General features: G+C 39.8%; 1 protein-coding gene and 1 long non-coding RNA gene across 2 annotated transcripts; both read right to left on the bottom strand.

The window, feature by feature from the left end:
* Positions 1 to 1,334: 1,334 nt before the first annotated feature.
* On the bottom strand, positions 1,335 to 10,848 carry LOC140244611 (uncharacterized). Its single transcript, XM_072324232.1, has 4 exons — positions 10,810 to 10,848; positions 7,214 to 7,725; positions 5,227 to 5,308; positions 1,335 to 1,829 (listed from the first exon to the last, which is right to left on the bottom strand). Exons 2-4 carry the CDS (start codon positions 7,703 to 7,705, stop codon positions 1,615 to 1,617), a joined length of 789 nt encoding a protein of 262 aa, XP_072180333.1. The 5' UTR covers positions 7,706 to 7,725; positions 10,810 to 10,848; the 3' UTR covers positions 1,335 to 1,614.
* A 1,028-nt stretch (positions 10,849 to 11,876) lies between these two features.
* LOC140244587 (uncharacterized) lies at positions 11,877 to 15,664 on the bottom strand. Its single transcript, XR_011902291.1, has 3 exons — positions 15,602 to 15,664; positions 15,016 to 15,163; positions 11,877 to 14,430 (listed from the first exon to the last, which is right to left on the bottom strand). It is a non-coding gene; the product is annotated as an uncharacterized lncRNA (long non-coding RNA).
* Between the last annotated feature and the right edge of the window lie 4,125 nt (positions 15,665 to 19,789).

The raw sequence follows: 19,789 nt of genomic DNA, 5'->3' as shown, positions 1-19,789 counted from the left end.
TGTTCTGTGCTGCACTGTGCATGCTAGAAAGGAATCAAACCCCTGCTGCAACAAGAATGAAAGATTGGTGGGATTAACCTGAAATTTGACATGGTGTTTTTTGTTTCGTTTTCTTTCTCTCTCTCTCTCTCTGTCTCTTGAATGCGTTCTCTTCCTTTATTAAGCCGAAGTCAATAATGCCCATTTCTTCTGTAAAGCAGTTGCATTATAATGCCTAATAGCATAAATGCCATAGGGCACATATTCTTGCCTCTGTCATACTGGTATTGCAATGTAGCCTAAAATGCAACTTTCATTCAATAAAGCACTCAGGAGAACACATCATTATTTAGCTCAACCCTGATCTAACAAATTTACTCTGGTTGGAGATGACTATCTCATCATTCAGAAGCTGCCTCAAAACTACTGGTGTGATCATCAGCCAATCATTTTGTTGTGCCAGGTCACTTGGGAAGCCAAGTGGACTCTTAGCATATTTTTTATTCATTTTTGTCATATCCTCAAAATATTAAATGGCTTTAGGGCAAATACTTTATAGGAATGATGAAGTTGTTTTTAATAAAGGTTGCGACTGGAGAGGAATGAATGAATGAGTTTGAGGAAGTGCGAATGAGAATAAGACTCTTCAATTTCAGTGAAGTGTGCATGAGAATAAGCCTATTCAATCTTAGTGAAGCAGCTGAAATGGCACTGTTTGGCAAATCAATAGAATCATTTTGGTCGCACAATTGATACATGTATATCACACACCTAGCACAAAGTACTCTTGCTTTGCTGTGCATTGGATGTAAGTCTAACTTCTTCACATTTTTCTTCAAACCTCTGCAAGAGTCCTACTGAGAGCATTAAATTCTTATCTTTTGCCAATGACTGACAAGATCCGATACTTTTCATTTTAACAATTTCAACAGGTAAAACATTTACAAGTGTTAGGCTAGTAGAAGTTTCAAGGTCAAAAGATATCTGTTTTGATCTACCTAGAATGCAGACTGAAAGATCAGTCCATATCTTGTTGTCAGTGATATGTTCCGCTGAGAATACATCTGGCTTCACAGAATCCCTCTCCTATATATGCCTCACACGAGAACTGTCAGAGTAAAAAATTATGACAAAACTCCTCTGAACAAATGGATTTTTATGTCTACCCATTATGACCCTTTGCTATGAAAACTTTTCTGACACTTTGGCATTCAAGATAACATTTTTTTTATAGATTCACTTTAGTTTGTTATACATTTTTTAAAGTCTTAGACAACTTCTCACTAGTCCACTTTGTTTAATCACTGTTTTCATATTTGTGACGACCCCCCCCCCCCCCAAAAAAAAAGCAACAACAACAAAACAATGTGTGCTTGGGGTTACTTTTAAACATTGCAGTAATGATTTTCATATCCTGGTATATCAGGGCAATGGACTCATCTTGTGGTGGCCTTTCCCTTGGAGCTGAACTACCAGCACTTGAATTCGATGGTACAACTACATAACACACTTGCAGGGATACGATACTCGTCATCGGGACGGCCACCGTCGTAATCCTTAACAACCATCGAAGACATTTCCGTGTTTGTGCCAGTTCAACGTCATCCGAGATGCCAAATTCCGCCAGTTATGCTCTTAATCGTCCTCAGTGTACGTGCCATACTCCTTGGCCAGCTCCACCTCTTCGCGGTGCGCCTTGCTGGCCATGTGAGCCCCGTACGGCTGGGGGCCGTTCAGCTGCTTGTCGCACCACTTGCAGTAGTATTTCTCCTTGGAGGCAGCGCCCCCGCTCCCCTCTGCTTTCTTCTTTTCCTCCCGATTGTAGGCAGAGACATAAGGCTTCCACTCAGCTGAGAGGTGGTAGGCAGGGGAAACAAATGGAATAGAAACATGGTTGGATGGATAAAAGGACTGATGGATAGAAACTGGTATTTAAAGGGATGGTATAATTTTGGTCAAGATGGGGATTCACATTTTGACTTTCTGCAAGACGATTAGAAACCATGAAATATTAGAGAGAAAACTATTCTAAGATGAATTCACAGTTTATTTGATGAAAATTGGTTTTGAAATGGCCGAGATATGCAGAAAAAAGAAGTCCTAATAAAAGGTGTGACTCACCTTTTATAGGACCACTTTGTTTTACTTTGGTTTGGAATATCTCAGCCATTCCCAAACCCACTTTCATCAAAAACACTTTAAATTCCTCTTAGCATCGTTTACTCTTTATTATTTCATAGAAGTGGTTTCTAATCATCTTGCAAACAGTTAAATCCTGAATCTCCATCTTAATTGAAACTATACCATCCCTTTAACAGATGAAGAACGAATATAAAATGGATGAACAGACGGATTCATGGCTGAATGGATGGTTGGATGAATAGATTCAATGAGGGCCATACCACATGGAGTAAACAATATTTTCTTCACATTCACAGTCTTTAAGGACAAGTGCAGATTGAGTGAATGCAACAATATTAGTAGAACACAGCAGGTACAGTTTGAGGAAAATCAGACAATCAATTCCAAAGTTATAAATTTTTAAAGTTTTGTTGCAGCCATCTCTGGATAATAAGACTACTGCAGTTCTTAACGCCTCATATGAAGAACAGTATAATGAAAATAAAAAGAAAATCAATAGCAATTCACAAAAAAAAAAATGAAAAGTACACATTCACTCGACTTGATACTGAAACATTATTATTAGGGCCGCTTTCTGAAAAAGGCCAGTCAAGTTCTCTATCACTATGCTAGACAAGAGACCCGTGGGTCTAGCCTCACCTGAGTATCGCAAGTTCACCTTTCACGCAGTCACTAATCTAAATCATTCACAGCTTTACTAAAATTGGACCAGGCATTCTCAAGTAGAACATGAAAATGTACAATAAGGGCCAAAATTTTTAAAGATTCCTTAATTTGGGGGCATTGGGGCCCCCTGGGGCCCACTGGGTGGGGCATGGTGCCCACTTTGATAAATTGAGATCCTGACCCCCTAGGGATGCTACCTGCCAAGTTTGACGAAAATCCATCATGAGGTTTTCAGGAAGAAGATGAAAATGTACAATTCAGGCCCCCATTTGGACCTTCCCAACCCCCCCCCCCCCTGCCCCCAAGAGGGGCACCCCTGGATCTGCTATGAACAAACTTGAAACTACAGTCATTAATGTACTCACTCATAGTATTATCTTAGCTTATCTTAGAGAAGATTTTTAAAGATTCCTTCATTATTTTTTTTTTTTTTTGGGGGGGGGGGGGGGGGGTTGGGCCCCCCTGGGGGCCCCCTGGGTGGGGCATGGTGCCCATTTTAACAAATGAGATCCTAACCCCCTAGGGATGCTACCTGCCAAGTTTGGTGAAAATGGGTCATGGGGTTCTCAAGAAGAAGATGAAAATGTACAATTTAGGCCCCATTAGGACCCCTCCCCACCCCCCTCCCCTGGGTCCCAAGGGGGGCACCCCTGATTCTGCCATGAACAAACTTGAAACTATAGTCATCAATGTACTCACTCATAGTATTATCTTAGCTTATCTTAGAGAAGATTTTTAAAGATTCCTTCATTTGGGGGGGGGGGGGGGGGTTGGGCCCCCTGGGGCCCACTGGGTGGGGCATGGTGCCCACTTTGATAAATTGAGATCCTGACCCCCTAGGGAAGCTACCTGCCAAGTTTGACGAAAATCCATCATGAGGTTTTCAGGAAGAAGATGAAAATGTACAATTCAGGCCCCCATTTGGACCTTCCCAACCCCCCCCCCCCTGCCCCCAAGAGGGGCACCCCTGGATCTGCCATGAACAAACTTGAAACTACAGTCATTAATGTACTCACTCATAGTATTATCTTAGCTTATCTTAGAGAAGATTTTTAAAGATTCCTTCATTATTTTTTTTTTTTTGGGGGGGGGGGTTGGGCCCCCCTGGGGGCCCCCTGGGTGGGGCATGGTGCCCATTTTAACAAAATGAGATCCTAACCCCCTAGGGATGCTACCTGCCAAGTTTGGTGAAAATGGGTCATGGGGTTCTCAAGAAGAAGATGAAAATGTACAATTTAGGCCCCATTAGGACCCCTCCCCACCCCCCTCCCCTGGGTCCCAAGGGGGGCACCTCTGATTCTGCCATGAACAAACTTGAAACTATAGTCATCAATGTACTAACTCATAGTATTAACTTAGCTCTATCACTTCTGGTTCTAGAGAAGAAGATTTTTACAGATTCCTTAATTTTGGAGGGTTTGGGCCCCCTTGGGGGCCCCCTGGGTGGGGCATGGTGCCCATTTTAACAAATTGAGTTCCTAACCCCCTAGGGATGCTACCTGCCAAGTTTGATGAAAATCGGTCTTGGGGTTTTCAAGAAGAAGATGAAAATGTAAAAAGTTTACGCATGACGCACGACGGACGCCGGACGAAGGGCGATCGCAATAGCTCACTTGAGCCTTTGGCTCAGGTGAGCTAAAAAGTGAAAATACATTGAATTTTCTTCATATTTTTCTTCACAAGTGACTTCATAACGTGAAGTAGACTTCTCACCCAGTGATAGCTGCACCAAAACTTTAAAAATTCTTGTAGTTTTGAACAGATTTTTCAGATTTTTCTCAAACTTTCCACAAAGTCGCAGATAGGGATTCTCTGGAATGGACCAAAATATGTCATTTGGGTTGACTGAATCAAATTTTTACAATTTGTCTTACCTGGGAGAGTAACCTTTTCTCTACCTACTGTCAAAATTTGGTGACAAATCTGAAATTGAAATATTAGCAGTTTTTCTGGACCATATTTTTTGAACAGGTGCTGCTTTCATTGGAATTTTCACTGATGCAGTTTGCACTTCTGCACAGCATCTCTGAGTGGCCCTAATGTTTAGATCTGCTTTCCTCCCTTTTCTATGAGACTGCACCTCCTAACTTTTTCTGGTTTCATTCACTTATTGAATGGGTTAGGATGGTCCAATTTTAACAAGTTACACATAGTTATAAAGCCTAGGTCAGGGCTGCACTCTAATCCATTTTTTCTACTGCTCCGTCCTGTTCGGTGGACCAGTAGGCACCCAGTTTTTCCATTTGTTACTGGTCCACTTCTGAAAAAATTACTGGTCCAAGAGTGATTTTCACTAGTCAGGGACCGTTGGACCACCGCCAGTGTGCAGCATTGCTTACAGTTTACATTTTGAAACTATCCCCCGAAAGTGGGAATTCATTTTGGTCTACTATTTGAGGGTTTTGAGCTGGGTGGTCAAATATCGTTGACTGGACTTACGTTTGACCTTGGGCAGGTTGGCTTCTTCCTCGGTCTGCTTTGCAGCCAACCAGGGTAGCTGGGTGAGTTTGTCGGACACCACCTGATGTTACAGCAATGAAAAGACAGTGGAGACTTTTCTACATCATGATTTGTGGGTGCAGGGCAGCCTTTGATGGGTCTTAATATGTTGCAGCAACGGTCTACATGTTCTGTGCCAGACATCTTACAAAATGTCCAACATTATCAAAAGCTTATAGCGTGCAGCGGGTACTGCTTTGTTATTCAAATTCATGAAATTCTTCCGTCGAGATGTTTTCATTGCAACTGATTGACAAATTGCCCTACATCGACGTAAATAAGCACTGAATTGATCAGTGTTTTGGTAGTAGCCATGATAAAAAATCATGGGCGTACATACTCGAGCAGGATTCGAACCTACGACCTCCTGATCACCGGACAGGCGTCATCTCCACTACACCACCGAGCTTTCGCCCGACAGCAAGTGTTTGGTTCTAATCCTTATAGCTTGCAGCGGGTACTGCTTTGTTATTCAAATTCATGAAATTCTTCCGTCGAGATGTTTTCATTGCAACTGATTGACAAATTGCCCTACATCGACGTAAATAAGCACTGAATTGATCAGTGTTTTGGTAGTAGCCATGATAAAAAATCATGGGCGTACATACTCGAGCAGGATTCGAACCTACGACCTCCTGATCACCGGACAGGCGTCATCTCCACTAGACCACCGAACCGAGCTTTCGCCCGACAGCAAGTGTTTGGTTCTAATCCTTATAGCGTGCAGCGGGTACTGCTTTGTTATTCAAATTCATGAAATTCTTCCGTCGAGATGTTTTCATTGCAACTGATTGACAAATTGCCCTACATCAACGTAAATAAGCACTGAATTGATCAGTGTTTTGGTAGTAGCCATGATAAAAAATCATGGGCGTACATACTCGAGCAGGATTCGAACCTACGACCTCCTGATCACCGGACAGGCGTCATCTCCACTAGACCACCGAGCTTTCGCCCGACAGCAAGTGTTTGGTTCTAATCCTTATAGCGTGCAGCGGGTACTGCTTTGTTATTCAAATTCATGAAATTCTTCCGTCGAGATGTTTTCATTGCAACTGATTGACAAATTTCATGAATTTGAATAACAAAGCAGTACCCGCTGCACGCTATAAGGATTAGAACCAAACACTTGCTGTCGGGCGAAAGCTCGGTGGTCTAGTGGAGATGACGCCTGTCCGGTGATCAGGAGGTCGTAGGTTCGAATCCTGCTCGAGTATGTACGCCCATGATTTTTTATCATGGCTACTACCAAAACACTGATCAATTCAGTGCTTATTTACGTCGATGTAGGGCAATTTGTCAATCAGTTGCAATTATCAAAAGCCTCATACGAAAATTGATGACCTGTTGGCACTAGGAAACTTGCAAATGTCTTGGAAGTGTGTCTTCAAATCTTTGAAACTATCTGCTAACGTATTTAATCCTTTGATTGTTCATTAGCATATTAGCTCTGTCTACTACTAAATGCACACATGATTTACACAGTAAATAAGTGTTGAAACACCATATACATGTACTTGATTATTATATAGCAATAGTCCCCCTAAGTCTACATTGACACAATTGGCAAATATTGCTCTTTTCATTTTTTTTTTCTTTTTTATATGTAAAATGATAGTCCTGGCAGGATTGATAAACAGGATTGTATTAAATCTTGCTCAAGTTTCAAGGTGATCCCTTAGGACCCAAGAAAATTCAGATTTACCCAAGCTATGCATATTATAGCAAATATTCTTCTTCTTTGGCAATCTGAAGAAATTAACAAACGTTATGTGGACTGTTGAACAGAATATGTTTACCATTGTTATATCATCAACTTTGCAGGATGCTGAAAGCACTTGGCATGTGCAGTGTACAGGGGGAAGCAGCAAGGCATACAAGTGAAATAGCAATTGCCATTCATATCAATCACTGCATTAATACTCACCTCCATATAGGATACCGGGACAAACCCTTCCTCCTCGTCATCATCCTCTGTTCGCACCTTCACCCAGAGGTCGTTGTCCCTGCACCTCTCCACAAAGACCGCCCTTTGACCTTGCTTCAGACTCAGCTCTTTCTGACCCAAGGGGCTGGACAAATTGGCCTTGTAGCTGTACTTGGCCTTCAGCCGCGTCACGCCGCTCTTCATCGACGAGGCCCCCATCCCACCGCCCCGCCCATTCTGGCTAGCACCTGCCGGGGCCACGCCCGTGCTTGTTTGAGGAGATGACGACTCCCTTTGGTCGCTCTGCACCTCGCTGTCAGGGGGCGTTATTCTGCACCGTGATAGGTCTACTTGAACATCTTGTGATGATTTGTTGAGTGGAGGTGGGGGAAGATCTCCAGGTCGCCGGGCTGGTTTGAAAGGGTACGTCGGCCGAAATCCTCGCCCTCTTCCAAAAGAAACCTGCCTTGCTACTTGCTCACTCTGGGCCATGTTGTAGACACCTGAAGCACCTAATGAAAGCCAAAAGTACAGATTCATGAAAGTACCTGAAAACGTAACAGCAGCAAAACCCTTATTTTTATTTTCTTTTTTTATTCATATCCACAGTCTTATAGTCAAACACTTCAGTTCATTGTAACTAAACTGTCTGTGGGTTTAAAGGAAACATTTGCTAACTGGTCAAAAAGTGGTAACTGGGAGAAAGTTGGGTGTTGAATCTATCAGTTAAAATAATTTCTACAATCCAATGCTCGTTGTAATGTGTACCTGTACTCTTAACAATTACATAATGATAAAAATAATAATACAGTCTTCTTTATCCAGGATAGCCTCTGCAGTTACTGGTACCATTGTTCTACCAGAGGACCCTGCCATTATTATAACGCTAGCATTGCCAGGTACCCATTTAAGCACATGGGTCAAGAGTGACATGGTGTGTAAAAACATCTTGTCCATGGATGTAAGCACTCGACTGGATTCCAACTCGGGTTACATGATTGGGAGTCAGGAGTCTTATCCACTATGCCACAGAGTCCCCTCCCCCACCACCACCCCTCCCGCAATAACTGTGACCTTGTGATATCAGGCCAAAATTTTTGACTTATGTCATAATTACAAAGGAAAAATACTATTTCCACCCATGCTGAGATGATTTCCATGCCGTTTTTTTTTTATTTTTTATATAAGCTCATAACATCATGTATACTATTTGTAGTTATCAAACTTTTGATTTGGCTCTGATTGATTGCATGCATTCAAAGTGAAGACAGCCTTTGTGTAGAATACAATGTACTACTATTCAACACATTCTCAGTTTTTCACTCATGCCCTAGTCTGACTTTACAGGCATTCCCTTAGAGTAGCGGTACATTTAGGTTAATTTTGTGGTACCGGTACAACAGACACTTGCAGGCTGCCTTTAGCACAACTGGCTTCCTACTAGTACTGTTTGTTCCACTGATTTTGACATTTGGTGTCACTATATCTGATCTATACTAGATGAAATCTGAACACCCCTTTGACCTTGCTTTCAATTTTTCTATGTTAATGTGTTATTAGTACCGGTACACTGTAATAACAAATACTTGTCAACCTTTGCATACAATGTATTCAAATGGACAGGATTCCACCAGTTTATACTCATTTGGTAACAACACAATGTATGCAGAGTGATAGCACTGGAAATTATCACTTATTTTTCTGTTGTGCACAGGACTGTTATCACATCTTGTATATCTTATTTTGTTTTTTCTTTCATGACTGTTTATTCTTTTGTTTGACCCTCTGAAATAAAAAAAGACCATCCAGTAAAGTTCTTGGGGGAGTCTTGTTGCAGTACTTTAATTGCACCAGTGATTTGTAAACTGCCTCCAGTAAAGTCACTATGGAATGTGTGGAGCCTGGGGTGACAGCCTGTTGGCAAGGCCTCGTGGCTAAAGAAGAGACTAACTGTGAGAAAACGGGTGAACATGAGACCGAGCGGCGCAGCCCGCCAGGCCTTTTGAAACCTGACATGAATTTCCTATCTTGAGAATTGTTTCTCGCTGATTCTCCTACCAAAAAGGGTAGCGGCAAATCATCGACCGCACTCACCACGCTGTCGCATCTAATGAATACGCATAAGTATGCATGTCGGCGGCTCGCAGCGCAGCATTGACACGTCCTCATTAGCACACCAACTGTGATCTGACTCATGAATATATGAATAATTCATATTCACCTTTGTCGGGAGGCTAGGCGGTACGGGAAAAAACCCAGGTTTCAAAAGGCCTCGAAGGTAAGCCACTCAGTCTCGCGTTCACCGTTTCTCGCAGTGCTCGGTCAACCACGAGGCCTTTTGTCAAAAGGCTAGGGGTGACAGTACTCTTCTAGATCTGCACGAATAAATCTCTTCATTCACAAAGTTTAGGGCCTAACTAAGTGTTAGGTAAAAATTAAAAAAAAAATATACAAAAGGTTTTAAATGTTGAGAGAAAAACAACAAACCCTCAAGCAGTGACTGAAACGGACACTTTTAATACGGCCAGAGCTTCTCAAACCTGTGTAAGGGAATTTACTCGTTCAAAGTAGAAGTCATACCGGTACTGATAGTCACTTATTGTTGGGCAACCGATGAATCCACTGGGGCATTAGACCTAGCCTACACAATTTAGTCACAAAGAATGTAACTTGATCTTGAAAGTTAAGATAGACCTTAAAAATTGTACATAGAATTATGGTATAGGCCTACCACTGGTTTCCATGTTAGTTTCAATTTTTATTTTTCAGCATCCACTTCAAATTATCAAAATTTACTTACAAATTCCTTTGTCTCTTAGAATTCTAGATCTACAACAGTGTATGTAGGACCTACCTGGTACACTGCTTTGCATATCAATATTGTTAATGTTACCATTGTTTGAAGACACAAATGAACAGCATTAGTGATGATACACTTTTATTTTCAAGTTGATCTTCAATTCAAGATCGACTTTATTATTCTTAGTGAAACACTCCCCATGAAGTTTTGCAGCAAAAGCAGAAAACAAACGATAAAAAATAACAATTAATCTTGACTAGGACCCTAACGTTTAGGCCTAGAAGTAAGAACCCCGACCTAGGCCTAACGTTACTAACCATGCATGCTAACGTTTTCTTAGATCTAACGTTAAGTCTAACGTTAGAGTCCAAAGCAAAAAGCTACCTGTCAGAGTGTCACTCTCGCTCGATTGACTTGAATTTGAAGAAGTGGCTATGCCGTGTAGGAAAAGAAATGAACTAATTTTCTTTAAATTACTGGAGTAGTAAACTTGCTAACGTTAGTGCATCGATCATCAACACGTCGAAACAAATGGCTGATATGATAAAACAGTGAAAGCGACCGTCCGCGTCCGTGTCTGCGGTTACGGGGACTTTGTGCTATTACACGCCACGGCACCGGCGGGTGGATGGCTGCGCAACAGCCCATTTTATCAGTAGCATCATCATACCCCCTCACATAGCTAGACAGTCATCTTTGTAAATTACGTTACGATGTTTTAACGGTACAGGGGCCATTAACCAGAACAGCCAGCGGACTGCCTTAATATTAAAGTACAATAATATACCATACCAACCTTGTCATTCAAATCATCACACCACAAGAAGTCAGGCAAGCATCAGAATGCCTTAGACATGAGCACAACACAAGCGTATACACACGTGGGCGCGACGACGTAGCTCGTCTGATCGTGTTGTTTACGTAAGACTTCCGAGAAGATGTTGTTGAAGGTGTTAGGCTGTCTCACAGAACTCTGTGTTAGGGCGGACTCACACTGTGCGATTTTTACTGCGATGCGCTGCGCTGCGACAATGTGCGATATCGCAGCCTGTTGCACTCTGTCGCAGGTGCTGCGATGTATACCGCACACTGTGCGATTTGTGGCCTACGATTTACACCGTGCGCATGCGTACATCGTACATTATGGCACCTGTTCATCATAAAGAACGGTCACCATGAATGAAGTCACGAAGTCACTCGTGACTGTTTTTTTTTTTTTTTTTTTTTTTTTTGGCGACGTTGGTTTGAAAAGTACATGTATGTTCAAGCTTGTTTTTTTTTTATTCTAAAGTAACTATAGAAATTAATAGATATGAATCGAATAACACAGTTTATTCTAAGAAATAAAGTTAATAACGATAGTAAAAAGAAATGCCATATTTTGGTATTACTTTGGATCACTGCCTGGATCAAAGTCCCCCCCCCCCTTTTTTTTTGGGGGGGGGGGGGAGGGTTACGTGGTTGTAGGATTCTTGATCATTGGAAATACACGTGTAGTCATTTACAGCATATTGCGCATATTTATGTAATTATTACAATGGGTAGAATTCACAGTAAGGGTGAAAAAGTACTGCTTGGCGGAGGTCTGTATTCTCTGAGTGCTTTTCTAAGGCTTTGATAATGGAATTCTAACATTGTGGTTTCTCAAACACATAAAATATTGTGCTGACATATTTTTTCTGGTTGGCCCTTGAAAAATTCACTATTGTTCTGTGTATGTAATTACCATCCAGATGTAAGGGAATCACACTTATTTACAATATATATTGATTCACAAATAAAAATGTGACAAGAATAAAGATAATGATATATTCAAGTCATTGAATTAAATCTAAAATATAGACACATTGATCACGATTAAAGTCAATTCAATAGGTAATTTATTTCCATCATCAAAAAAGAAAAAGATAAGATGGTACAAAGCGGTTCAAGTTGTCGATTTGTCTTTCTATATCATGACTACAGCTGTATGCTTCAATTAGTTCAATACAATTGTACTGTCAAAAAAAGGCCAAAAACAGGCAAAACTAGTAGGAAAAGCAATACCATAATTGTGCTGTACAATTCATATATACATACTGCAGTATGGATGTCATAGTTCTTAAAAGTATCACACAGTGACAAAAAAATCAACTTCCATTTCTTTTCCACATAAACAATGAATAAATTCAGTCAACTTGAACATCTACAAGAAGTTCAGCTCAACGAGTTACCATTACAATTTGCATGAGACAACTACCTATGCCACTACAATTTCCCAAATAATGTTGCAAAAACAAACAAACAAACAAACAAACCTCGGAGAGGAAATTGCTGCAATCTAACATACTCTACAAGCAATGTTTACAGTTAGACTTTGTGTACAAAGGTACATAAACACTTACTGTAAACATACAGTGTATTTTGAAAAATGCCAAATTGAAATGATCATACCAGCATCCGAAGGGGTGCTCTAAGATGCACTAAATGTGCTACTGGTCCCAATCCAGATTAATCAAACACTGATACACTGCAAAATACTGTGGCAAAGCAGTCATTTGAATTGAAATTCCAACTGTGTGTGAACCTTGTCAATTGTATACCTTAATAATGTAATATCATTACAGGAGATCTCATCTTCAACATTGTCCATTTTCTGTCCATCCCAGATTATGTTGGTGCCTACCTTAGGCATTCTTTGCAAGAAGAAGATGTGCTGGTTAAAATGTGCAGAAGAAAATGAAATAAAAAGTTCAAGGCTAGAGTACATGTAATTTTGGTTACACGTTTTACTTTCCAGTATTGACTTATAAGCAAGAAATATACAATTGTGTTACCAATAAATCAGGAAGATACAAATGAATGGACATTGAATTGCTTTGACTGATAAGGGAAAGTGGCAAATTGTAGCCTACAATGTAGCAAATACAACTATAACAATTTGCTGACTCAAACTCTCAGATGTTGAGTCCAGTAATAAATGTTATCCATCGATACAGATAGAGGTATGATAAAAAACAAGCAAACAAACACAATTTTGTGCAGAGGGGGGAGATCAGCAGTTAAAATATGTATCATTAAAATACCATGCAGCACTAAATACGGTAGCGTATATATGACTGCATAGGAAAAAATAGCTATCTCAGAACGCTGACTGCTGCATTCACATTGCTCTAAATTCAGAATTGCACAGTAACATGATTTCTTGTTTGCAGCTATAGTACAACTTATTGCAATGATACATGTGCCATTCTCCATTTTTCTAGCTCAAACATTTCTGGCAATACATGTATCATTGTCAGACTCACATTTCAATACGCTTAGACAAGGGCGATGAAAACACACTGTGCAATTCCATCATTGTGCAATGATTAAAGCCTTGTTGATGTAGACTGGCATTATTAGGGTGATTAATAAGTTTACAAAACTAAGTTGTTCAATGGTCAAGTTAAACTAATATTAGAAAACTTGCAATAAGCTCTCACTTCCACAAAGGCCTAAGGTGTTTTTACTCTGCGCAGTCCTGTGAGTGACGAAGAAATATGATGTCATGTCACTACCACTTTTGCAACAGTGCAAGTCATATACAACAACTTCAAGGTAAAACATCTCTTGAACTTCTGAAGTTTTCCATCGATTCAAAAGAAGTTTTGCTTACATGTTCAGCTCACTGCAAAGTGTGTTGCCGTGGTAACAGCACTAATTGCCCTCAAAATTATTTAACGGCTTTAAGAACAGCTTTCTTCCCCAGTTTTCGAGCCATTAAAACAATGTTTGGCACACATGTTGAAGTTAATGTAAAGTTGCACAAAAGATACATTTTTAAACAGTAGTGGAAAGAGTGTTGCTATTGTCTCTGAACATTGTAGTGGCCCTCACAAATCAAACAAAAAGCTTGTGGAATTTTTCCCTCTCCAGTTTTTCAGTGATACAAACAAAACATGGTACATTTGTTGTACATGATTTAAAGTTGCAGGATACATTTTAAAGAGAAAGGGAAAGTGCATTGTCGGAGTAACAGTGCATAATCGCCTTAAAATCATGACAAAACCTTGCACATTGAAATTCTTCAGCTGTTTGTTGGTATTTCAGGAAAAAAAAAGACTAACGGTGAGTGCATGTACTGTAAATTTGAGTTTTTCGAGAGTAGCTGTGTTTGTAGTTGGTGGGAAAACAGAAATCAAACCATTGTAAGTTAACATCAAATGCATGTAAAGTTCATGGAAACTTGCACTGGTCCAACATAAATGAAAGAAACAAGTCAATATGTCAGTTTCTTCAAGTTCCACCTTCCGGACTGCCTGCTGTAGTAGCTACCACTTTCCTGCTTTGAAAAGTCACATTTTGTTTCCAGTAAGTCCCAGAGAGACAGCAATGTCATCCCACATCGATCTTGCAGTTACAGGTGTAGGTGTTGAGGTGAACTACATGACAAGGGCTAAACAAACACAAAAAAGAGAGCAAAATGGAGAAAATAGGGGAAATATTAATTGTTACAAAAATGCATAAGGTTCCCTGTGAAGCAAATGTTTGTAGTTTAGGATGCCTCCAACTTTCCGCCCATTTGCTTACAGTGTTTACAGCACTTGAACTACACACATTAGCAACTGACAACCACAGTTGAGTTATCGAGTTGAGTTTTTATGAAGTTCCTCGACCATGGAATTGACTGTGGAATTTTATTTTCTTGAAAAAGTAAAAGAACAATGTGGCATGTTTTTATTTCATACTTAGAGAACTTACGCCTGAATAATCCTTTCGACAGTGATCATAGATCTGAACGCACTGACAAAAAGAAGTATCCCTGGATGATAATTCTTTGAATAAAGTCTACTCAACAATGTTCTTTGAAGTATGTAAATCAAATTTGGGATTTTCAGGTACACCCCAAATACATAAATATGTTGCACTTGTCTGTAGAGAGAAAAGAACAACAACAAGAAGCATGTTTCTGTTTTTCTTTCTCTCCCTATTTTAGAGGTAAAGTAAACATTTTCCATTAGTGCATCAGCAGGGTACCTACTGCTGATAAAATCTTGGTTTCCTTTGCTTCTTGACTCCTCCTTATCTTCTTAGGTTTTACAGGTCCTGCTTCTCCTTCTCCTGCTCCTTATGTGTAGCATTTCAGCCTTTGACGCCTTGCTGGTAGAGTCTTTATCATCTTGTAATTCCTAGTAAATAGGAGAAAAAGAAAAAGAAAAAAAAAACACACAAACATGATTACATATTGTATTGAATTAGAATGATGAAGAGGGATGCATTCCCCCTATGTCTTACAATGGATTCATTCTTTCAAAGAAATGATGTTTTCATTTATTTCTGGAAATTACTTACAATGACTGTATTTGAAGTTCTATGAATAAACTATTCATCACTTTTAGGCTAGCATGAATGAAAGTTTTATTTTCTTCAAAATACTGTAAAAGACAATTAAATTACACTTTTTGAAATAATTTCTTTCTTGCTCTCAACGTAATGTTTTTTTTTTTTTTAATTGTCAAGCCACCATACAAAGAAAAAGAAACTGATGTATTCACACATGCAGTCACATAAACATTTTGGAAAGTATGAAAAAGTGTTTATTTTATCTTCTAACATATATACTGTACCTCAATCTCCCAAATTGGTTAGTGATCCTCTTGGCATGTTTGTCCTCAGAAATTGCAGGTAAGAGAGGGATTGATGTACTTCTGCAGGACAACCAGTTGCCAGCTGCTCCTTTTCTGCTCTTCCTTTTCAACATTGAGACAAGCCTCCAGTATGAATTCCTTAGAGATTTCATTTTTATTCAGACCTGTTTAGGGTGACACAAAGGGACAACTATTTTTAGGCATTTATGATAATTACAGTAGACTCTAGATTTACCATTTGGGTAAAAAGGACAACATTTGGGAATGAATCTAGAGTTAACAAACACCATAGTGATAAACAAATTTATTCAACTATTCACCTTTGTTGATCATTGGACATAGCAGAAGCACTTGCATGTAACCAGGGAGGAGAGACAAGAATACATCATAGAGGCCTCTACATAAGTGCTTTGTAAATTCATACATGTATATCATAATCATAATTATTTCATTCATTTACTAAGGTCTACGGGCTCGAAAGCTTAACTAAATTACACTATGCATTACATAGTGTACCAGGTACTTTTAGTACAAGTATGTCAATATACATACATGTGTAACACATGACGCACACAGCATTGTTTCCTACAGTCTGCAATTTTGGATAATTCATGATTGCCCTTGAATGATGTTTTACATTCTGCAATCAAACTGCAAGTACACGTACAACAGTTTGGGGCAGGGTCTTTGATGATTTCAGACTGAGAGTTCATTTTGATATACTTTGTTATGAAATTAAAGGGCAATTAAAGTTAACAAAGAGTATGACATGTACACAGGTACTGTACTGTATACTGGTGTAATAGCCTTACCAAGTGCTGTGCACAGCACGTTTGTGACTTGCTGAGGCAGCAACGACAAGGCTGTGTTTATTATCGACACAGATTAACAAATGACATACTGCCGGATAATCAAATACTTTGTGGCACTAGTCTGCAGCCCTGAGCATGAACATGTTACAGCCTCATACAGTAACAACTTTCAGTTTGGAGTGCATGATCGATCATCACATAAAAACTCGGACAAACATGGATAAAATCAGGGCTGCCAACATTGGAAACTACTTGAGAGTGAGACTCCCATAGGCCAATGCTATAATTTCGGAGTCAAAATGAGTGAGATCAATAGAAATGCATGCAAATGAAATAAAGTTTTAGAGTGAGAAAGGACCAAAATGAGTGAGTCTCACTCTCAATGAGTGAGAGTTGGCAGCCCTGTAAAATGTTAATCAACTAGTAACCTACATGTAGAGAGGGTCACTTCAATGCATTGCATTTGTTTGGTGTGTGTGTGTGTGTTTCTAGACTACAATTTCTGTACAAATCTCCAAGAACAACTGATCAATCTAAGTTACCTCAGCTCCACTTAGGCCTTATTGTTAAAAATCTAGAGTGCTATACTCCTGGCTTAGTTAGGTAATTTCCATGAGACTAGACACTACGTCTACTCTAAAAAAAAAAAGTTTGGGAACAGTTTGTTTATTTTTTGTCTAGGATCTGGATTCATACTGCTTGTAACTATAGCAATGGATCTCAATTACAGTGTAGGTCTAACTCCAACGGTTAGAGTTCTAATTCCTCTAACGTTTAATACAAAATAGGTATAAGCCTACGGTTCTAGCGTTAGACCACAGCCAAGGGCAGGAAAGGCTAGCACAGCTACTGACAATCTAGATCCAGTAGTAGGTGCCTGCGCCTAAGTAATAATCGACACTGTATTTCTGTAGCCATCACGACACTAGCTTAACCAGAGTAGGCCTACCGTATGATTTTGAAATCCATGAGCACATTTTGGCAAAAAAAAAAAAAAAAAAAAAAAAAAAATGTAGACCCATCTAACGTTAGTACCCTTACGTTAGATCACCGTAAGGGACTATCAAACATCACTATCGTTTAATGTTGTAGAACGGGTCTAAAACTAAGATTAAGAAGAAGCCTGCTGACTGCGAGTAGTGCTAACGTTAGTGCATGCTACGACTGCTAGTGCTAGACTAATTAACTGTTAGATCTAGTGCTTAGGGTCTAGACAGACTAGTTTAGTTAATCTATATATATAAAGACTTTAGTAAGAAAATGTAGATTTCTAGAAATCTTATCACTAATAGTATCAGTTAGGCCTACATCTTGATGGGCTAGACTTTCAATTATCAATATCCTTTCCTATCAACGTGTAAAAAAATATCTGGATCTGTTTCTGTTTCTGTTCCGGTTCCGTCGGTATAGAGGTCTACTCAGAATTAACTGTAGGCCCCCTACTCCACCAACGTTTTGTAACTGTGTGTTAGTATGGTCGTGTGTGCAGGGCAGGAAGAATGTTTCACATTTGAAGCCTCTAGACTAGACTACTAAGTTAGGAGGGTAGATCTCTAACTGTTGGTTACTCTTTTTCAACGTTATGTCGTTAGACAGAAACCACGTCTAACGTTAGGCCCTAAACGTTATGTGTTTACTGTAGTCTTACTGTTAGTGTTCACGTCCACGTCAGTCGATCCAGTAGCAGTGCAATACTAAGCCATTCTGGTCTAACCACTTACTTAGATCTAGGGCCTGTCCAGACCAGGGGCCTAGCCCTAGTAGTTTATACAACGTGTAGGCCTATGTCGATTTAATTCATAAAATTCGAATGGAACATGTATGTCAAACATAGATCTAGGGCAGACTAGGCCTAGAACCACTTCTAGGCCCACACACGTATTTAGGCCTAGCTAGATATGGGTCTAGTTTATAGCATACTCAATAGGGCCTAGGCTTTAATAAGTTTAAAGTCCAAGGCTATGCATACAGTACCGGTCCGGCGGTACGCAAACAAAATTTTAACCAACCCACAGACTGTTTAATCTGCCCTCGTTCAAACTCTATACATGGGACTACGTATGGACAAAACGGCTGCAATGGACGCGAGAAGCCCATATTCATGGTAGAATTACTCACGATTGCACTCTAAGTCGTTGTAAAACTCCCTCCCCATCTCATCTTCGTCATCATGTTGAGATAGATCAGTAAGCAATTGTGGAATAAAGGAAGCATATCCAGCCAAATCTTGATTAGTACTTCTTCTAACACCTTGCTTCACTGAAAGTTTTCGATCATCGTCGCAAGCGATTGTCGCAGAATTTTGAACATGTTCAAAGTTCTGCGATGGGGCTGCGATGGCTGCGATAGCCCCCAAATCGCCGGTTGTCGTATCGCAGACATCCTCACACTGTGCGATTTCTCGTCGTGCGACATCGCAAAGGGTAAATCGCAGTAAAAATCGCACAGTGCAAGTCCGCCTCAAGAGTTCTGTGGGCTGGCTCGGCTGCTAGGTCATAATGAGCTGTAAAAGTGGATATTTTTGCGCGACTAATCTTTCGCGTTCGGCCGGGTAAGAATTTAAGAGTTTCCCGTGTTTTTTTTTTTTTTTTTTTTTTTTTTTTTTTTTTTTTTTACTTTTTTACTTTTTTTTTAAAAATTACTATTTGAACATAATACATAAAATGTTTGCGTGCTTTTACTTTCGCACTACTGGTTGCGCGAAATGAAGGTGCAAAAATGTCAACACCGGATTTTGAACCACGTGTAGCGACCTTCTTTGTTGTAAAATGGAAGGGATTGTTGAGCCATATCAAAGGAGTATCGAGTTAGGCCAATATTAGTACATGTACTTCATTTTTCGGATTATCGGACCTTATTTCACTTTCACGAACCTCGTTTCTTTTACGGACTAACGAAACTTAATGTATGTTATTTCTGAATTAACGAAACTTCGGAATAACGAACCTCAATTCCACTTTCGGATTAACTAAACTTCATTTCATTTTCGGAATAACGAACACCACTCGGTATTTCAATTCAACAAATTAATTTCTTGTTTCATCATGATGGATCCTAATGAACTGACATTTCTATAGGTCCTATTTGTTTGGAATTATCCATGAAGACAAATTGAAGGTGGACTGGATTTCTTATCGATTTATGGGATTCCCAGCAAACAGTCATTACGTTTTCAGAACGTTCCTCTCAGCGTGTGTGTGTGAGTGTGTGTGTGTGTGTGTGTGTGTGTGTGTGTGTGTGTGTTTAAGGTTCCGAGGGTACGTCGATCTTCGCCGAAAACGGATGATTTCAAAACTGCGTATCAGTTTTTCTTTTTATTTAGGCCTATATCAAGGTATTTACTTTTATATCCATA

The sequence above is a fragment of the Diadema setosum genome, chromosome 21 (genome assembly GCF_964275005.1).
Source record: "Diadema setosum chromosome 21, eeDiaSeto1, whole genome shotgun sequence".
NCBI classification, from domain to species: Eukaryota; Metazoa; Echinodermata; class Echinoidea; order Diadematoida; family Diadematidae; genus Diadema; species Diadema setosum.
Note: the sequence above shows the minus strand (reverse complement) of the source record. Positions and strands in the feature narration are given on the sequence as shown.

Bases quoted from the DNA above. Each gene is read 5' to 3' on its own strand.
- LOC140244611 (XM_072324232.1), bottom strand. From the start codon at position 7,705: ATGGCCCAGAGTGAGCAAGTAGCAAGGCAGGTTTCTTTTGGAAGAGGG. The intron at 5,309-7,213 runs GTGAGTATTAAT...CTGTAACATCAG, and splicing joins TCCCGGTATCCTATATGGAG to GTGGTGTCCGACAAACTCAC. The intron at 1,830-5,226 runs GTAAGTCCAGTC...ACCACCTCTCAG, and splicing joins CAACCTGCCCAAGGTCAAAC to CTGAGTGGAAGCCTTATGTC.